The following is a 20,172-nucleotide window of genomic DNA, read 5'->3' on the forward strand; positions in this document are numbered from 1 at the left end:
GACACAGACAGATATGGACAGGCTTTGGTAAGGAAGCTGGCCTGGGAGTGTTGAGCAGTCTGGCACCAGGGGTCTGAGGATCCTGATGAATTTTAAGACCTGATTGCTTTTCTCCTCTAAAGTCAAGAGTGGGGTTACACCTCTGCCAGACTTGCCCATCATACCTCTAGTTTTTGGCCATGGTGGGTTTATTTCATTTCTTGCTTTCTCTCTCTCCTGATTCATTAATTTGGAAATCAATATATGAATATAGTTACTAACTATAATTGAATAAAGCTTAAATTATATATTCAGTAATATGTATTGATAGTTCTATTTAGTTTACCAAGTATACTTATGTTTCATTCAAAGATGCTGATTTGACTTGTTAAAGAAGATCGTGCGTGCACGCGTGTGTGTGTGTGTAAAATGTACTACAGTATTCCCTCACTTATCGTGGGTATTACATTCTAGACAACCACCCCCATCGCGATAGGTGAAAATCTGTGAAGTAGGAACCTTACATTTATTTTAGTATTTATATATATTTTGAGGCTTTATAAACCCTTCTCACACACTTATAAACGTTCCCACTCCCTTATTAACCTTTTCCACACTTATAAACACTACTTATGTTCTTAAATATATTCTACACTCTTAAACCTACGTAACTTTAACAACATACAATACAGTACCTCAAAATCCCACGATATAGTGAAAAATCCGCTATAAATAATTAAGTATAATATTTTTAAAAATCCCACGATACAGTGAGGCCGCAATAAGTGAACCACAATATAGAGAGGGACTACTGTAGTTCCTAAACTATTAAAGTTGTTAATAAAATTTCTTGTCTTGTTTATCACAACAAGGTTACCAAACAAAACAATTTTTGTATACACACATACGCACTTTAAAAATGTGGTCTGTTTTTGTTTTTATATTTTGTGATTGGTACTTGGGTAATATGCTACTTTTTGTGTTAATATTTTGAATTTATGTGGTACATTTGGGAATTGTTGGTAGATTTTTACGTTAAGGAATTTTATATCAATCAAGCAATCTGTGCATATTAAAGTAGAGGTAAATACTCCAAAGAAAGCCACATGGCTTGGTGATTAAGAGCATGGTTTCTGGAGTCAGAAAGACCTGGGATTGTGTCCCAGCAGTGTCTTTATATTCAGCACTGTCTAATATGGCAGCTACTGGCCACATGTAGCTATTATGCACTTGAAATGTGGATGGTGTGACTGACTGAATTTTAAGTTGTATGTAACTTTAATTAATTTAGGTCTAGGTAACTACATGTGACTAGTGGCTACAATATTGGGGTTCATAGTGTGAGGTGACTTTGTATGTTCAAAATTTCCCTTCTGTACAGATGAGGTCATACTTAAGCTACCTTTTGTGTTGTTATAAGAATAAGTAAAATAATGTACGTAAGGAGCTTAACACTATACCTGGAACAAAATATGTCCTTGAGAAATGGTAGTTATAATGACGATTACATATTTAATAAACTGAAATTACTTTCTTTTTGAGCATTAATATAAACCTGTTTATTTTTATTCTTCCCTTTCAGGATTACCTTATTTTTGGAAACCAAGTGCGTGCGATATTAAAAGGAAAACACCATACTGCACATTATTGGAAGCCATTTCTGCTAATTTTTTTACATTTTAAAATTTATGATTTGATTTTAATATTATCATGGGAGGAGCTGTGAGTGCTGGAGAAGATAATGATGACTTAATTGATAACTTAAAAGAAGCTCAGTATATCCGCACTGAAAGAGTGGAGCAAGCTTTCAGAGCAATTGATCGTGGAGATTACTATTTGGAAGGCTACCGAGACAATGCATACAAAGACTTAGCCTGGAAGCATGGGAACATACATTTGTCAGCACCTTGCATTTATTCTGAAGTTATGGAAGCATTGAAACTTCAACCAGGATTGTCTTTTCTTAACCTGGGAAGTGGAACCGGATATCTAAGTACAATGGTGGGCTTAATTTTAGGTAATTTTATTTTTGTAAAATTCTTTTTTAAAAAGTAAGCTGAGTTTGTATTACTGTTTATGATTTACAGGGTTTGTATCTTTGTGTACAGTGTATATTTGAATGTATATACTCAAAGTAGTTATCTTCCTTAAATGGAAACACAAAGTAACAATAATCTTTTCTTATTCTCAGTCCTGACTCTGATAGCTAGCTTCTGCATTTAGTCCTAGTCTTAAAAAGCTCTTGGAACTGTTTTCCAACCCCCCAGTCATTGTCTGTACTTAAAATTGAACAACTGGTAGGCAGGAGACTGAGGGGTATAATGTAATCTATTTCAGGTAAATTGTTCTGACTGCTGGCATAGAGTTTGATAGTTATCCGTGTCCCGTTTTAAAGGGAACAGTGCCAGGTTTTTGTTAAAGATACAGCAGTATGTGGAATACAAAATTTGTGGCACCGGTGGGCAAAGCAAAGGACTGGAAAAAAACACAGAAGAAAGAAGTATATGTCATTAAGCTTTCAGCATAAGTGTTTGTTCTGCCAGGAGTTATTTCTGGCCTGAGTATATAACAGTGATCAAAAGGAACAAATATCTTTGTCTTTGAGAAACTTACTGGATGCTTACTAAAAAGGTGAGACATTGCTTAAAGCACTTTATGTACAGTAACTCATTTAATGTCCCTAGTACTCCTGTAAAGTGTAAACCAGGATGATTTCCATGTCTATAGGTGAGGTGAACCAAAACACAGAGAGGTTAAATAACTTGCCTCAAGTCACATAGCTGGAAAGTAACAGTTGGAAAATATGGAATGTGGGTAGAAAAAATATGACTAGAAGAAAATCTCACAGACATTATGATGTTGGATGGAGAATGAACAACGATGAATTTTACTAAGCCACTTAGTATTTACTGAGTGCTACTATATGGCAAGAATAAAGGAAGAGCATGAAGGCCCAATTCACAGAATGGTGGGGGTGGAGAGACGAAAACGAGCACGTTGAGGTATATCATCTAGTGTGATATGTGCTATAGTTGAGGTATATGCCCAAGTTATAGGGAGAAGACTGGTTTAAAATTTATTATAAAGTGATGGGGAATCATGTCCCAGCATAATGGGGCATACTCATCCTAGAGTATAGGCAGAGAATCTCTATTTGCTGGAACAGTCCTAGTTTATCCCTGTGGTCCTAGAATTGGTATTAATGATGTCTTTTACCAGAGTATCCCAGTTTGGACAGTAAATTATGTGGTCACATATGACATTTAAGGCATTGTTAGTGTGAAATTTCCCTTGCCTACAAATTGGCTAGCTCCTTACTTAATTGCTCAAAAATGGTAGCAAGTTATTAATTTTTGCCAAGAAAGAAATTCAGCAGCTTACATTTACATTTGGTTCCCCTGCTTTCCTGAAACAAGGGTTTCTTAGCAGGTTGAGAACATCAGACATCTTTCACTTCCATTACTAGTGCTTTTTTGAAAAAGGAATCACTTGCATTTGAAAGTCTCTTTAAGTCAAAGGAAGTTAGTTGGGAGAGTAGGCAGGGCTTCTTTTCAGAAGTTACTCTTGACCAGTGCATTTTCTTGACCAGCTCTGGCCTCATACCATGTCCTGCCAGCCTCAAAGCACCTGTTATCCTGTCTTTGACTTCTCTAACACTGTCAGGTGGCTCCTGCTGAGGGAGGCCAGTCTAGCAAATGGGCTGGCCAGGGAGAGAGGGGTTAATAATTAGCAACCTTGATAGCATTAAGTGGCCCTCTTAAACTCCATTCTTAGACCCAGTCTCCAAGAGATTAGATACCTGTGGCCAGATGCATTTGTAGGGCAACCTCAAACTTCTGTATCTTGAATGTCTTTTAATCCATACTAGAGACCACGGTAGGGAAACAGACCCTTGTGTGAATGATTGTGTGAATGATTCACAATGCACTAGATATTTTTCTTCTGTTACAAGACTCCAGGGAGTCATCGGTCTTTGGTTACATGTAAGACTATGGTTCATAAATATTCCATGATTTACTGGGTGTGATCCTGCACAGCAAAGACCAAGATATGGTTTCTCTCCTTTGGGAAATAATTTATTTTGCAAGAAAGAGAAAAGCATTTTTAAAAAGGAAAGGAAGAAAGAACAGAGTCTGTAAAACTGTGATTATAACCAATAAACCTTAAATATATCCAGCTTCTGAGGAAGCTTCATCTTTTTTAACCCTGTTTCAATTGTTTTTGAGGTTTGTATTTTTGAGAGCAGTTAAGTCAGGGAAGGGAGGATACATCCATAAAAATCACTTGGTACTAGATCCAAAGAAGGATGTCTATGTGCTCCCTGTGATTATCTGAATATGGTGAATCAGATTTGGCTCTGTTGCTTCACAGTCACCTTATTAACAGAAATTCTCTTCCTGTTAACACCATGGCTGTCAGCCATGTTTCTCTCTGTGTCACAGGATGGGCATGGCAGGTGCTCATCATCAATAGTCACTCTTGCCTGAGGGTGTACTCTGTCATCTGGAGGAATCCACACTGAGGCAGGGAGAGCCCGGCTTCTGTGCTTTGATAATATAGATAAGAAAGATATCCTCTGAGGAATTGCCATTGGCACTCCAGAAATACAACTGTACGAGGTTGGAGTTAACATCCTGAGAGAGCTTATGTTGTTCAGTGAGAAGAAGTTAGGTTTATCTTAACTTAAGGAACTTTCTTGTGATTAAAGTTAATTTAAAGCAGTTATTCATAAATGGAATTTATTTTTGCTCCAGATCTGGAGAATGGATCACCTCATTTTGACAGCTTATTTAGTTTCAAATTGCTTCTCATTAAGAATCTTCCTAGAACCAAGGACTTTCACAAAGAAATTTGTATTTAGTTGATCCTCAAAGTACTGTCTTGCTATACTGAGGGAATCCCATTGAAAAATTGGGTACAAGAAAAGAAGCTCCAAGTCCTCTACTTCCAGAGTTGAGTTAAATATCAGAACCATGAAGGCAAGTTATTCTGATAATCTTTCTCATTCATGTAGGTGTGGTTCTTCTCCATTCTGATCCTTTTTGCTTAGGGATTCACTATAATATCAAGGTTCATCCAGCTTAATGACTTACTTAATCTCTTGTCTAGTTGCTAAATTCATAGGAGTGACAGCAGAGAGACTGCCAAAATAATTCCAACACTGTATTTCACCAACTCAGCACTAAAATTCCTAAAGGTGCAACAATTGATAAGCTTGAGTGCTGAACAGGAAACTTACTGCCAACACAGGTAAATACAAAACAACTGCTGAATTGTCCAAAACAGCTAATTAGTTTAGATAAATGTTGCCGTTATGTTTGGTCTCTACACTCTTTCTTCATCACAGGACATTACATGATCTTCCTTCAGCTACCCTTATATTGCCTCTGACCTCAGGTGCTCGCTTTCTCTTTTCTTTTAGCCTCAATCAATTCAGTGAGCTTTAGTGAGAGTTGTGCAAGCATTACTATAATCCAGTTTGAGAACACTTCCATCACTCCAGAAACATACCCCAGGCCCAGTTCCATCCACTTCCTGTCCCTATTGCAGCCCGTGGCAAATATTTATTTTCTGTCTCTACAGATATGCCTTTTCTGTACATTTCTCATAAATAGAATTATACAACATATGGTCTTTTGTGTATCATTTCTTCACTTAGCATTATGTTTTCAAGGTTCATCCATGCTGTAGCATGTGTTAGTGCTCCACTTCTCTTATAGTTGAATAATATGCCATTGTGTGGAACATTTTGTTCAATGTTGTTACAGTTGCCTTTTATTTTCTCTTTGCTCCCCTCTTCCCAGTACCCCCTTTCCCTCCAGCAATCCCACCCCCCATTAGTTCATGTCCATGGGTCGTGCAGATAAGTTCTTTGGCTTTACCCTTTCCTATATTATTCTTAACTTCCCCCTGTCTATTCTGTACCTAACAATTATACATCTTAATCCCTGTACCATTTCTCCCCCTTTCACCCTCCCAGCTGATAACCCTCCAAATGATCCCTGTATCTATGATTCTATTCCTTTTCTGGTTTGCTTAGTTTTTTGGTTTTTGGTTTTTTTTTTAGATTCTATTGTTGATAGTTCTGAGTTTGTTGTCATTTTAATGTTCATAGTTTTGATCTTCTTTTTCTTAAATAAGTCTCTTTAACACAATAAGGGCTTGGTGGTGATGAACTCCTTTAGCTTCACCTTGTCTGGGAAGCACTTTATTTGCCCTTCCATTCTAAATGATAGCTTTACTGGATAGAGTAATCTTGGTTGTAGGTCCTTGTTTTTCATCACTTGAAATACTTCTTGCCAGTCCCTTCTTACCTGCAAAGTTTCTTTTGAGAAGTCAGCTGATAGCCTTATAGGAACTCCTGTGTAGTTAACTCTGCTTTTCTCTTGCTGCTTTTAAGATATTCTCTTTATCTTTAACCTTTGGTATTTTAATTATGATGTGTCTTGCTGTGGGCCTCTTTGGGTCTAGCTTGTTTGGGACTCTCTGTGCTTCCTGGACTTGTATGTCTATTTCCTTCGCCAAATTAGGGAAGTTTTCCTTCATTATTTTTTCACATAAGTTTTTCATTTCTTGCTCTTCCTTTTCTCCTTCTGGCACCCCTGTGATTTGGATGTTGGCATGTTTAAAGTTGTCTCAGAGGTTTCTAAGCCGCTCCTTGCTTTTTTCAATTCTTGTTTCCTTATTTGGTACTGGTTGACTGTTTATTTCTTCCGTATGTTCCAAATCATTGATTTTAACCCTAGTTTTGTTCCCATTCACCATTGGTTTTATGTGGATTTTTCTTTGTTTCACTTAGCATAGCCTTCACTTATTCCCTTACTCATTTGCCATACTTAAGCATATCTGTCAAGTCTGTGAGCATCTTTATCATCAGAGTTTTGAACTCTGCATCTGTTATGTTGGCTACCTCCTCATCGCTTAGTTCTCCCACTGAAACCTTGATCTGTTCCCTCTTTTGGTCCATATTTCCCTGTCTTCTTATTTTGACAGGCTCCTGTGTTTACCTCTGTGTCTTAGGTAGAGATGTTGCACCTATTACATTTAACGTGTGGAGCCTTAGGTATTCATCAGTTCAGGGCAACCCATTTCACCACACTGTGGCACTATATGTAGAGGAGGGGTCTGAGAGGGAAAAGCGCTGCTTGCTCATTACTCTTCCCTTTTCCAGGCACTTCTCCCACTTCCCGTATGGGACTGATGCCACTCAAGCTGTTTTCCTGGTTGTGATTCCCAGAGTAGGTGGGTCTGCAGATGTTTTAGGACCCTGGGGGCCTCTAAACAAGCAGACTCTGCTGATAGACTGGCAGTTTCTTCCTTTGCCCCTACCCCCACTGGTTTTCACGATCAGAAGCAGTGAGGCTTTATTTTCCCCAGCACTGGAACTGTGAGCTGTTTGATTACTACACTTTCCATGGCCGGTCACAGTTGCTGCCACCACACTGTGTCCTCTCTGCCCTGGTTCTGTCCCTCCTACCTGTGTGGATGAGTATTTCTTCTTTATATCTTTTTTGTTGGACTTCCCATGCAGCTCGACTTTCTGGAACTTTTGGTTGTCTCCAGTTTTGAGGTAGTTGTATTACTTCTTAGTTGTGGAGGAAGACCCAGCATGTCTACCTATGCCTCCATCTTGGCTGAAAGTCCTCATTTTTTAAAAACTTTTTTATTGAAGTTATTGGGATAACATTGGTTAAAAAAAATTATATAGGTGTCAGGTGTACAGTTCTATAACATATCATCCGTATATTGTATTGTGTGCTCACCACCCTAAATCATGTCTCCTTCCATCACCATTTATGCCCCTTGATACCCTCTTCTACCTCCCCTCACACCCTTTTCCCTCCCATACTGTTGTCTGTGCCTATGAGATTATTTTTTTCTTAATCCCTTTACCTATTTTTTTTTAACCCAAACCCAAAACCCTCCTCCCATCTGACAGCTGTCAGTTTGTTCTCTGTAAGTCTGTTTCTATTTTGTTTGTTCATTAATTTTGTTAATTAGGTTCTACATATGAGTGAAATCATATGGTATTTGTCTTTATTTGATTGTCTCACTTCACTTACCATGATGCTCTCTAGTTCCATGTGCTGTTGCAAAGGGTAAGGTTTCCCTCATTTTAAAAAACGAAGTCATTGGTATTATTGAATTATAAGTTTTTTTATATATTTTGGATGCAGTCGCTTATCAGAAATATAATTTTCAGATATTCATATTCATGCTCTTTTAGAAAACTCCTGGCTCAATTTAGGCCATAGAATCAGGGAGATCCATTTTTATTGGTAAGAAAAAACACATTCTGCAGGTTGCCAGGGTTATCCTTAAGGTAGATTATATTTTCTACATTAAACCAAATCTCAGTTTTCCCTCTATCCTCCTTTTTTGGGAAGTGGGTAGAGGGGAGGGGATTTAATTTAAATTTATTTATTTATTTATTTATTTATTTATTTATTTATTTATTAATACAGATGCTATTCTTGGTATGTGCTTTATTTGGGGCTCTGAGCTAATCTGTTTTGATAAAAATCCTTTCATTTGAGCTCTTCAACGTTTTCTGAAATCAGTAAATCTCCTCATTGTTTAAACTATTACCTCTTAGTCCTGGTTAGGTCCTTGTGCATCTTTTTTCTGCCTATATACCCCATATTGAGTTGCCACCACTATTCTATATCTTTTCCCCTCTTCACCCCTAGTTGTGGAGTGAGAGTCTCTACTCAACTAGCTCCTTCATTGCTGCTACCACTGAAAGTGGTCAATACTCAGATGATTTTGCCTATGGATATTACTGCTAATTATTGCAGAGCAAAAAATAGTAAATACAAGTATATTAGGAAACAGTACATGTTTTAGACATTTTGCAAAGTTTTCATAGTATTTATTTCTGGTTATATTTCCACATACTATTCTTAGAAATTCCAAGGCATTTCCCTCACTGATGTAAAAATTCTTAGACAGTTCTCTGTGCATCTTGAGTTTTTACCTTAGGGGTTAACTCTCCCCAACTTGGATCTTCCATGTACCAAATACAGTTGATCGGTATTTGCAAATTTGCCCACTTGCTAAAATTTATTGGTAACCCTCAAGTTGATACTTGTAGGGCTTTTGAGGTCTTTTGTGCACATGTGCAGAAGAGTGAACAGTTGGAGTAAGCACATTCCTTCCTAGCAGGAGTGGAACAAGGTGAAGCTGGGCCCTCTTGTTTCAACTTTAACAGAGATAGTTACAGGGTGAAAGAAAAAGTGAGCAGTGCAGTGCAAGCAGCTCTGGCTCTGGGATCCATTCTGGCCCTGTTAGTGGGACGACTTCATACAAATCACTTAACACTTCTGATGTTCATTTTTCTTTGGTAAAATAAAGAAAATAGACTACTACCTAGCTGCTGTGGCTCAGTGTATTGAGCGTTGGCCTGTGAACCAAGTGTCTCTGGTTCGATTTCCACTCAGGGCACATGACTAGGTTGCATGTCAGGTCCCCGGTTGTGGGTGCAAGTGAGAGGCAACCACACAGTGATATTTCTCTTCCTCTCTTTCTCCTTTCCCCTCTCTGTAAAAATAAATAAACAAACAAATAAACAAATAAATTTTTAAAAACACATAAAAAAAAGAAAATAGACTACTAAGACGAGGTTTTAGTATTTAAGATTACAGTTTATTTCAGATATGTATATATGTACATATTCCCCTAGTAGCAGTGACTTAGCATTTGCTAATTATTTGCTAGTCTGTAGAACATAAGCTACCACAGATAATGAATATCAGTTATATATTTTAGAGAATTATTGAATCTTTCTGAAATTATCTCTTTATGTGTAAAATAATTTGTGATTATCTCCCCATGTAGGAGCTGGTGCCTACAGAATTGTTTTTCTCTTCTCACACAGTCTTATCTAACCTGACTTTGATGTTGAACTGAGTGCTTCAGATAAAGGCAGAGGTAGACTTAAGTCTGCAGGGCTGCTTGGCCTCCTAGAGTTCTCGGTCCCTTCTGTCACCTTCCTTTACATTCTCTTTGGGTGGCTCCTGAAGGGTTAGCCTATCTACCATCCCATACCTTTGACGTTCAAAGGTTCTTTTCCTGGATTTCAGATCTCTTTGCATTGTCTTTGTGAACACTTTCTCTGTTCTTTTATGGAAGCTTCTTTGGCGTTAGCCTGTAGTGAAGGGTGGATCTTTCTTTTGTCTTCAAGTAATACACACATGCAGAGGATTCACTGGTTCCCAGCACCCAGGTCTGTCTGCTGAGCTCTGGACACTCTTGAATCTTCCAAGCTGCACTCACAAATTGAGTATTTAAATGTGTGGTGCTTCCTGCATATTTCTTCTTCAGTGTATACAAGATTCGAAAAGTTCAACCTGTTTCCAATTCAAGTGATCCTTTCTTACTTTATCCCACAGGAGACAAAGCAATTCAGATTTTCTTCTTCCTCCTGTGTTTCCCATTTTCTGTGAATGGTAATTTTTTCATCCAAAAATTACTCAAGACAGAAGCCTGAACATCAGTTCTCTTCGTCTGTCTCTTTAATTATATTTTGTGGAATCGGTAACATTATTCATATGGTTAAAAAATCCAAAAGAATCAAAAGGCATACTTTGAAAGATTTTGAAAGATTTTTCTTCTCCTTCCTCCATTTTATCTAGTTGCCTCCCCATTTCAAGAATAACATTACAGAGCCCTGAGAATGCCTTAATTTTTGAAAGCATGGTGTTTAGGGTCACTGACCCCCTATGCAATTGAAAATCTACATATAACTTTCCACTCCTTTAAAACTTAATTGTAGTCCCTTGATGTCTGCAGGGAATTGGTTCTAGGATCCCACAGAGACCAAAGTCTTTGAGTGCTCAAAGTCTCTTATAAATGGTGTAGAACAATGCATGCAGTTGGCCTTCCCCATCCAAGGATTTTCGATCGCAGATTGAAAAATATACTGCTTCCAGTTTAGGGTTGATTGAATCCACAAATGTGACACCCAGGGATACAGAGGGCTGAGTGTACATTTATGTTTAAAAATACACATGTAACTGAACCCATGCAATTCAACCCTGTTTTTCAAGGGTCAATGGTACATGATGTTTATAGAGATGATCCCTGAAGTCAGAAGAATTATCTTAGGTACATAAAGGAAAATATGTATTACATTTTAGAGGATTTCTGTCAAACAGCTAAAATTAATAATAAATTTATTTTGAATATAATGTACTTATCCATAAGATTTACTTCTGTGAAATGCCTCATTTCATGATAATATCAGATAAAATAGATGTGACATAAACGTAATGACTTTTTGCTGCTATACTGTATTTTCAAATTAAGACATTAATGTACATTGTTAATGCTTTTATATGTGATTTGTCTCAGTCTTGTGAGTCTTTTAAACTTGGGACCATTACTACATTTATATACTTCATTATTCTTTTAAAAAGCAGTTGCTGCTGAGGATACAGCAGTGCATAAGATATACCCCATACCTTTGAAACTGTGTATGTCATTTCTGAACTAGCAATAGAAGCATTGTATCAGTTACATTGGCCGTTCTTCATTTAGCTCAGTAAATATTTATTGAGTATATATGTGAATTGATCACTGTGCTGGCCCAAGAGGCTCTTCAGGTACCTCACAAATAAATATGTAGTAGAATGAAAGAGCTGGTGAAAATGGCTTCCAGGGGAAATGACTGCATTAAAGTGAAATTTAGATCAAGATCTAAAGCTGTTTAAATTAGCTTTTATAACTGTTCTCTATAATGGTATAGTTGAGCACATTTTTCTTCTCAGTTTATTGAATTTGCTTTGGTAGAAACTTAATCTCTTTATTGAAGTTCCAGTGTAGATGTGTGAGATAGTCATAAGTTGCTCTGGACATAGTAGTCTTGAGTATTTTCAGCCTGTTGGGTGGAAATAAGTAAATGAATTGATTGTGACCTCTATTCTTGGTATTTCAACATTTCTGACATTTAGTTTACATAGGGGTTTGTGTCCATTCTCTGTAACTGTTTAACACTTTTAGATTTTGTGTAAACATATTTCTAAGATTCAAGTATATTAAAAATAGCACTTATATATCCATAACCCGAGAGGAGTTCTAGGGATTCAGACCAGAGCTTTCTGGTAAGTTTCGAGACTTGATTCATAAGACCTTTTCTAAACCTGCAGAGAAGAGAATAAGTTTCTAGTCTTAGATCTTTCCAACCAGCTTCAGAATGGTTAAACTAGCATGGCAAAATTCAGTAACTGTTTGGCGGTATATGTCTTTCTGTAATAACATATTTTTAATGTGATATAGTAGGATGGAGAAACCATGATAAATTAATTATATCTTAATAAGTGGCACTACATTAGATCAATTTCTCATTATCTAATTAACAATTACACTAATCTGCCGATTTCTAGTTTTCCCCTTTCCTTTGTCTATCTTTGCACTATTTTATGTTTCTACATTTTACTCTAGGGTGTTCATGGAAAAAAAGAGTCAAGCCTATTCTTGTCTGCTTTTTACCTGTTACTTATCTCTGAATTCTTATGAAGTTATTTATAAACCTCCCCAAAGATGCTTAATTTTATACAACTAAAATTAGTAATAAAACATCATCGTAAGTTTTACATATATATTTTAGTTTTCACTGAGAAACTTTGTATTGCTTTCATAGAAACCAAATAACTGGTTGATGTACTCCCTCTTGTGGTAAAAATGTAGCTTTTATCCAAAATGATTTAATTTGTGATTATTAATTTTTGATACCACTTTACCAATGAGAAGAGAGATTTGGATAGTTCAGAGACATTTTAAATATCTTAGATCAGGCTTTGTAATAATTAGGAGGGTACAGCAGTTGTGCTCCAGTTATCTGTAGGACCTGGGCCAAACCCTGAAAGATTTCTTCTTCCTCTTTGGAGTGGGAACCAAGCATTTACAATTTAAATCAAATTAAATTTAATCTCCTTTTAAATTTAATTTTTAAATCAGTAGGTTATTCTAATATGAAATCAGGGTTGAGAACCACTTACAGATTATGGTTTTGCTTCTACAACTAACCAGTTCTATATACAAGGAGAGGACACATGATCTGTACCCATCTTGTACTTTATAATATGTGAAGCACTTTTACATAATTTACATGGTTTTCCTAGGGATCCATTCTGTAGAGAAGGAAGGACTAAAATGGTGAGGGCCTGATCTCAGATTATGCAGCTGTTAAGAGAAGGAACCAAGGTTAGACACTAAGGCATCTGCCTTTAAATCCACTCTCATACCCCACAGTATTCAGATTTGGGTCCTCATTTAAAATGGTGGCTCTTAAATTAGTTTTATCTTTAGAACTCTTCTAGTAATGTATTATGAAGTACTTTTTTCCTGTGGCTGCATGTTCTGTAAATTAGCTTGACACAGAATTCTGAAGGTAATGAGAACTGCATTAAAATGTCACATGAAGCTCTTAGATTACTTGGCCTGCCTCATGAAGACTTCTACCCTGAACATCAATCACACTCAAACAGCCTCTCAGGTTAGGGGGAAGCTGGTATATTTTGTCTAACTTCGGGTCAACATAGATGTAAATAAGAAATGTAGATACAGCATGGATACTTCATACCTGTAACTAGTAATTACTGACCTTTTATGTATCATCTCTGATTATTGATTAACTGGTAGGTGATAAATGAGTTAGATTAGATCCAGCTACAACAAAAGAAAAAGTCACTAAATTTTATTATATTGGGATTTTATTATATTTGTTCTTGCTCTTAATAAATGGGCTATTGCCAGCAATAAAAAGCATTTCTAACATAAGATACCTAGGTCTTTCTAGTAAGTGTATTTGTTTTAATAATCTTTAACTTCTATTATGTTTCTATTTTTTCTTCAATATTTAGCCTTAAAGATGGTGGTCAACTGTTATAAGTTTCATTTTTTTAAAAAAATATGAGTTATAAAAGTTAAGCACTTACTATTTCAGAGAAAAATATCTTTACAGTGGCAAATATAGAATAACATTAGAATCTATTGAATACAAAGTCAACTTTTTGCTTCATCTGTTAATGATGTTAGAAAGTGTTAGCATTTCTTTTGGATGCTGTTATATTATTTTCTCTTGACAGCTTGTACCTTTCTATTAGAATCATTTATATTGTTTATTTTAAAATATTTTACTGTCTTTTTTCTCTTTGGCTCATTTTTTGGTTGAAAAAGTTACGCATGCATGGTTAAGACACTTTATCTAAAGATAAAGGGTGTGATGATGAAAATGTCCCCTTCCCATCCCAGGCCTCTTAGTCCTCTTCCTCAGAAGCAGCTATACACACTCTTTCTGCATTTCCATGTTTGATTTCTGTTCTCTTGAATACAGATGTCAAAATATTAGTTGTAATAAACTACACTACGTTTTTATCATACATTTGATGTATTCTAGTTGTATATTACATTCCAAATAAATGAGATTGGTGGCATTTTTAAGTTCTGCCTTTTATTAGTACATTATCTAATTATTTTCAGTATGTTAATTATAAGTTTGTTAGTGATAATTATAGATACATTTCCATGTTATTTAAAAATTAAACAGTTAACATCCATTAAAATCATAAATGGTGTTCGCAGTATAGATTAATGCATAATATATCCTGTGTTTGTGTTTATGGTATTGTCAAATGTTTTGTATGTTAATGAAATTGTCTTTATCCTGTCTCAAGATGATGTGGAAAAGTTTTATGAAAAACATCCTTAAACTATTTTCTTAATAAATTTTAAACCTTATTTCCAAGTTACCATTTTGCTTTTAGACAATAATCAGAAAGCAAGAAAAGGAAAAAGAGACCATTGGTGTCTTTAAGTAATGAACAGCCTGTGTAGTCCCTTTTGACCTAGAACTCTGTTAAGAAGGCAGTTTGAAATATTGAATAGAAACCTTGACTTCCAGATTCTTTGACACCTTTAGTATAGTGATTATGCATTGGGTCTAAAAGAAAACATCAAATTTCAGCAATATTGTTATTTATCTTTTAACTCCTTTATATTTTACTTTCAGTGGGTCCCCTTATAAAAAGGGTAAAAGAAAATAAGGTTAATTTCATAGAACAGTATTTTCCTAACTATGTACCTAATGTTAAGGAATTGTAGTTTGAGTATTTAAATGAAGAGAGCATTATTTGGTTTTTCCTAATATACTATTTTTAATGAAAATTTAAGTTTTGAAAATATTTAGATTCAGTACTAAATTAAAGTGACGTTACTGTGCTTCCTTAATTTTTTGCCACTTTCATTTATTTTTTAATAAAAAATTTATTTTTAGTCAATTTATCTGTGGTAATAATAAGTAATTACAGGAGGTCTTAAATGATATTGGATGGATATTCCAGCTTTCAGATAAGACCAATAAAAAGTTTTGATAGTAAGGAAACAAAACATGAGAAGCAAAATGTTTGCATCAATCAGAATAATTTATTTTAAAAACTATAAAACCATTGCAAAGGAAATTCTGTCTTGTGCTTTGATGGATCAAGTACCTTTTTATTTAATGTTTTTATCTGAATATGTTTTAAAAGTAGAATTTTTAAAAATCAAATACAGTATGATAGAGATACAGTAGGTTAAAGCATTATCTTTATCTAATTTAGGCTTGAAGATAGCATCTGAATATTTTGGTTTAATTTTTGCAGTAAAGTTTCTGGATCAGAAACCATTTATGTGCCCTTTGAACATTTGAACTTGATAATTGGTGACTGATTTTTTGTTGTCGTTATTTTAAAATTCTTATATATCGTATTTTAATGACATTCTTAAGGGCACATCCAGTTAAGTAGTTCCTGAGACAGATATAAGATACAGTGAATAAGTCCATAAAAGAGACAAAAAATAAATAACACATAGCATAAACATAAGCGTGCACTCTTTTCCTAGGAGACCAATCTCGAAGTAAAACAAATAAAAATGTGGAGTAGAAAACCTCATTGATTCAATTTCAGAAATTTGAAAGGAGCTATAATAACTAGATGAAATTGTGTGTTAACAATACTTTCCTGTGGGTCATGGCGCAGGCAGCATGCACAGTAGCCATGGGAAGTGTGAACCCAGTTAAGTCATATTGTCAGTAAGTTGGTACCCAGGTGGGGAAAGGGGCCATCCCTAAATCATCTGGGCCTGAGAAAGCTCTACCCTTTTACTCATTCCTGGAATGTTACTCATCCATGGCTGTGTGTAAAAAAGTATACCAAGTGAGAGTGAAGTATGGTGGAAGAGGAGAGTAAAATCAGCCCTGCCAAAAGTGACTGATAGCTACATTCTGCTAGACAATGGGGCTCCAAAAGGCATAGAATGTGGTCTTGGCCCTTGAAGTTAGCATTTACAGTACTGTATTGGTAGTGGTGGGATGCTGTCAGATATTTGTATCTATGTAAGCCCATGGTTTCGAGATTTTAGACTCACCAAAATTTTAACCAATGATAACATCTAATAGTAAAGAACTTAAACTTCATATAGTTTCAGGATTTTAAACCAAATTTTTAACCAGTGATAAAATATAATGGTAAAGAACCAAAACTTCATATAGTATATGACTATTTCTTTGGCAGCATTGTCTTGACAGATGAGCATTTTTTTTAAAGCAATGTAAATTCTGAGATTTCCATTTAGCTTTTTAAATCTGTGGCTAGCAGATATTCACATATTTCAAGCCCTCTTTAAATGTTCCTGTGATAAATGAGCAGAAATTAAGCTCTGTAATGACTTAATTATTTTTTATAAAAATGCTGCTACGATTGCAGGTCCTTTTGGAATAAATCATGGGATTGAGCTTCATTCAGATGTGGTCGAATATGCCAAGGAAAAACTGGAGAGCTTCATCAAAAATAGTGATAGCTTTGATAAGTAAGTATTTATATCTACAGTTTTGGCTTTAAAGCACTTAATGAATAGATATGTGGCGTGTCTGTCCCTCAGTAATATTAGTTTATTGCCACTGAATTGCTTAGTTGAATGCAGCAAAAAAAATCAATATGGTTTAAAATGAGAGAAAAAATTAACATAATTCTATGGTATAATTTTTATTCTGTGTAAATGTATAGTAAATTATAAATCAATGAAATAACTTAATTTTATATGCTTCTGTCACTATTAATAGGGTAATGTTTTATTCATTAAGCATAATACGAGTACCTTTTCTGAAGCTATAAAGATTCTTGGGTTAGAATACTTTTCTGGAACGAGGTTTTATACCTTTGGGATATTCATTAATTACCGTAGTTCTGCCCTCTCTATTTGTAACATAAGAATGATACCTGTTAGCTTTACAAGGGACTTTTCTTAAAAACATTAAATTTCTTTGTAATATATCTTGAGGAAATTATGAGAGAAATACATTGAACTATCTTGTGATGGGGTTGTGTTTGACAATTTTTTTTTATAAAACCATTGTTTTGAACTCATACTTGTCCTTTGAAGAAACACTGCAGTCTTTGGTTCTTCAGCTGGCAGGGAAATCTGTTTGGTGTGTAATATTTCTAAAATTCAGCAATGATAATACCATGGAGCAAGGACTTCCTCTTAAATTAGTCTATGAACCTTGAAATTATCTCTCTCAACTAGTAATATTTTTAAAGAACGCTTTTAAAAGGACAGAAATCACAAGTTTGAAACTTAGTCATTTTATACAGTTCAGTTGTAATGCAAAACCATTCAGAGTTCTAAACTCAGCTTATTGGGAGTGAGCCTTTCGCACTGCCTCTAGCCCCTGCCTATGACCGTGGAGGTGAGAAACTTGGAGGAGTCTGGATCAGAGCTGAGAGCTTTTTTCTATAGAGTTTAGGGTTGAGGAAGGTGCCAAGAAGGCCCGGTGGATGACTACTGGAGTGAATTTTTCTTTCTTTCTCTGCCCCTCCTCCCCTTCTCCTTGTCCTTTGTTCTTTTTTCCTTTTTTCATTCCCTTTCGCATTTATACTTTGGCAAGAGGCACTTGATTGGTTGAAGGACATAAAACTGATACGCTGAAATAAAAACAGTGTTGTAGAGGACTGGGGAGGTTTTGGGTCTGCTTAGCTGTGATTGTAACTGATTATTAAAGATTCAGGCAAGCCTGGGAGAGTTTGGAAATACTCAGGTTTTATTTTGTTCTGTAATTCAGTGGGTTTGAGCAAGCCACTTGAATTTTCTGCATTAATTTGCTGAATACCATTCTTTATTTATGCTTGCCTTTATAAATAACATTTAATTCACAGTTTGAGTTATTTTTCAAGTGCTTACCGTGTTGGTTCATATTCTGTTTCCAAGAATAACATATTGTTAGAAACAAAATAGTTTTTAGTCCAAGTAATTTTATAAGAAATTGGGGTTCAATTTAGCACCCTTTCATGTTTCTGTCTTATGATTAGATAAGTAGCATGTTAAGTGCTTAAGATGTGGACATAAATATTTTATATTGCTTGTTAGAACTGTAGGATTTTGTTATACTTACTGAATTTCTATTTTAAGTTTGTTTTGATGTTGAAACTATATATATGGACCTTGGAATATATTTGAACTTATAAAATATAAAAGTTATGTTAGTAAATGTTTAAGGTCTATTGTGAGGTCTTTTATTATATGTATGTGAGATAGTAATGCATTTTATGTATCAATATATGATAGCACACATAATTCAGTTTTGGGTTATTAATGAAACAGAAAAAATTCAAGGAAGAATGGTGAATCTCTGAAGCACTTCTATACAAGTATCTGTGTAGCTCAGTTTTATTGCTGACAAGTGGGATGGTCCTAGGAAATAGTAAAATATGTTATTATTTAAAACATTTTTCTATGTTGGTATAATTTAAATATTAAATAATCCATATCATAGATAAGTTTGAAGACTATATTTAAGTGTCTCAATTTTAAAATTTTTTTTTAAAATTATTTTTATGTAATTGTAAAATAATGAAGTTTCCTTGGTATTTCATATTACTGCATTATGGAGATTTGTTATTCATAAAATGATGAATCATAAAATATGGTGATCTAAATGTTCCTTTATAATTTTTAAAAGTCTAGTTATTTGCATTAAAATAACCAGACTTTATAATATTGTTGTTTGAGAATTGTTGCAATGAATTTTTAAAACAAATTTTTATATTAATAAACTGGAAATCTTTATCCTGGTTTTCAAGTAGTTTTCTGAAATATTAGTTATGTACATCTGATTATAAAAGATTCTTTCCTACAAAAAGTAGTAGATACTGGGAAAGTGTTTCATTTTGCCAAAGTAGTGAGTAGTTGGAAGTTAATTAATCAGATTTACTGAGTTATTCATTAGCTTTTTTTCTCTGTATATCACTTGATTTTAGTGACAGAAATTATAAAGATACAATAGTTTTCTTATCTAATTTGTGTTTGATGATTTCCTTGCAGGTTTTCTTGATGTTTGTAGGTAATTCTTATTCTCGACTTTTTAATTAAAAACGTGTACCATGCAAAGTGATTTTAAAAATCTCATTTCCAAGTAGTGTCATTATATCTAATTGTGTACAAGTCATCAAAATACATATTTAAAAAATATAAAATAATGCAGGAAAATTAATTGCTATTTATGCATTCCTTAGTACGAGGTTATCCTTGATTATATGTAACACAGAGAGAATATATAGCTCAAACATAATACTAGTCTTCCAATCTTGCTTATCCTATTGGTTTGGATCTTTTTTATCAGTTCCTTTTTCTAAAGTATTGTCGTGTCACTTAACAATCTAAACTGCATCTTTAAACTTTTCTTACATGTATCTTTTGGAGTTCATAGTAAACTTTCAAATATAGTAGGTGAGAAAAAAGTCAATAAACTATTCAACATTAGAATATATAATGTCAGATGACCTTTTGAAAGACATAGGTCTGTTTTTGTGTGTGCTCTATAAAACAAGCTTGGTTCCTGAGTCTTGAAAGTAATAGTCCTTCTTTTAGAAACAACCTTATTAAAATGCATGCATTTTCAAGCTTTTTTCCTATGTCTTAGTCCTGTTTCAGCAGGTGAAAGAATTTGAAGAAGCTACTCTGAATTTACCTGGAGATGGGAGAGATGGCGGGACTCTCTTGTGTGGTTTTTTCCTTTGCTCTATCTAAGATATCCCCAGACTTCCTTGTAAAACTGACTTTTGATTTCAAGGGTCCTCTAAAACACTGGCAAACTTTTCCAGTAAAAGACTGACTACCTTGTAAATATTTTAGGTTTCCTGGGCTAAATGGTTTTTG

The 20,172-nt window shown here is 34.8% G+C and overlaps 1 protein-coding gene across 2 annotated transcripts in view; it reads left to right on the top strand.

Annotated features, from left to right (window-relative positions):
- The window catches only part of PCMTD1 (protein-L-isoaspartate (D-aspartate) O-methyltransferase domain containing 1), a 72,404-nt gene that overhangs the window by 30,303 nt on the left and 21,929 nt on the right, over positions 1–20,172 (top strand). For both annotated transcript variants that reach the window (XM_090283709.1, XM_090283708.1), the window contains 2 exons: positions 1,562–1,996; positions 16,725–16,827. In XM_090283709.1, coding sequence (XP_090139835.1) covers positions 1,690–1,996; positions 16,725–16,827 — 410 coding nt within the window. In that variant the 5' untranslated portion in view covers positions 1,562–1,689. The remainder of the gene's footprint in view (positions 1–1,561; positions 1,997–16,724; positions 16,828–20,172) is intronic.

This window comes from Furipterus horrens, unplaced genomic scaffold (genome assembly GCF_987537825.1).
Source record: "Furipterus horrens unplaced genomic scaffold, mFurHor1.1.pri manual_scaffold_7, whole genome shotgun sequence".
Classification (NCBI taxonomy): domain Eukaryota; kingdom Metazoa; phylum Chordata; class Mammalia; order Chiroptera; family Furipteridae; genus Furipterus; species Furipterus horrens.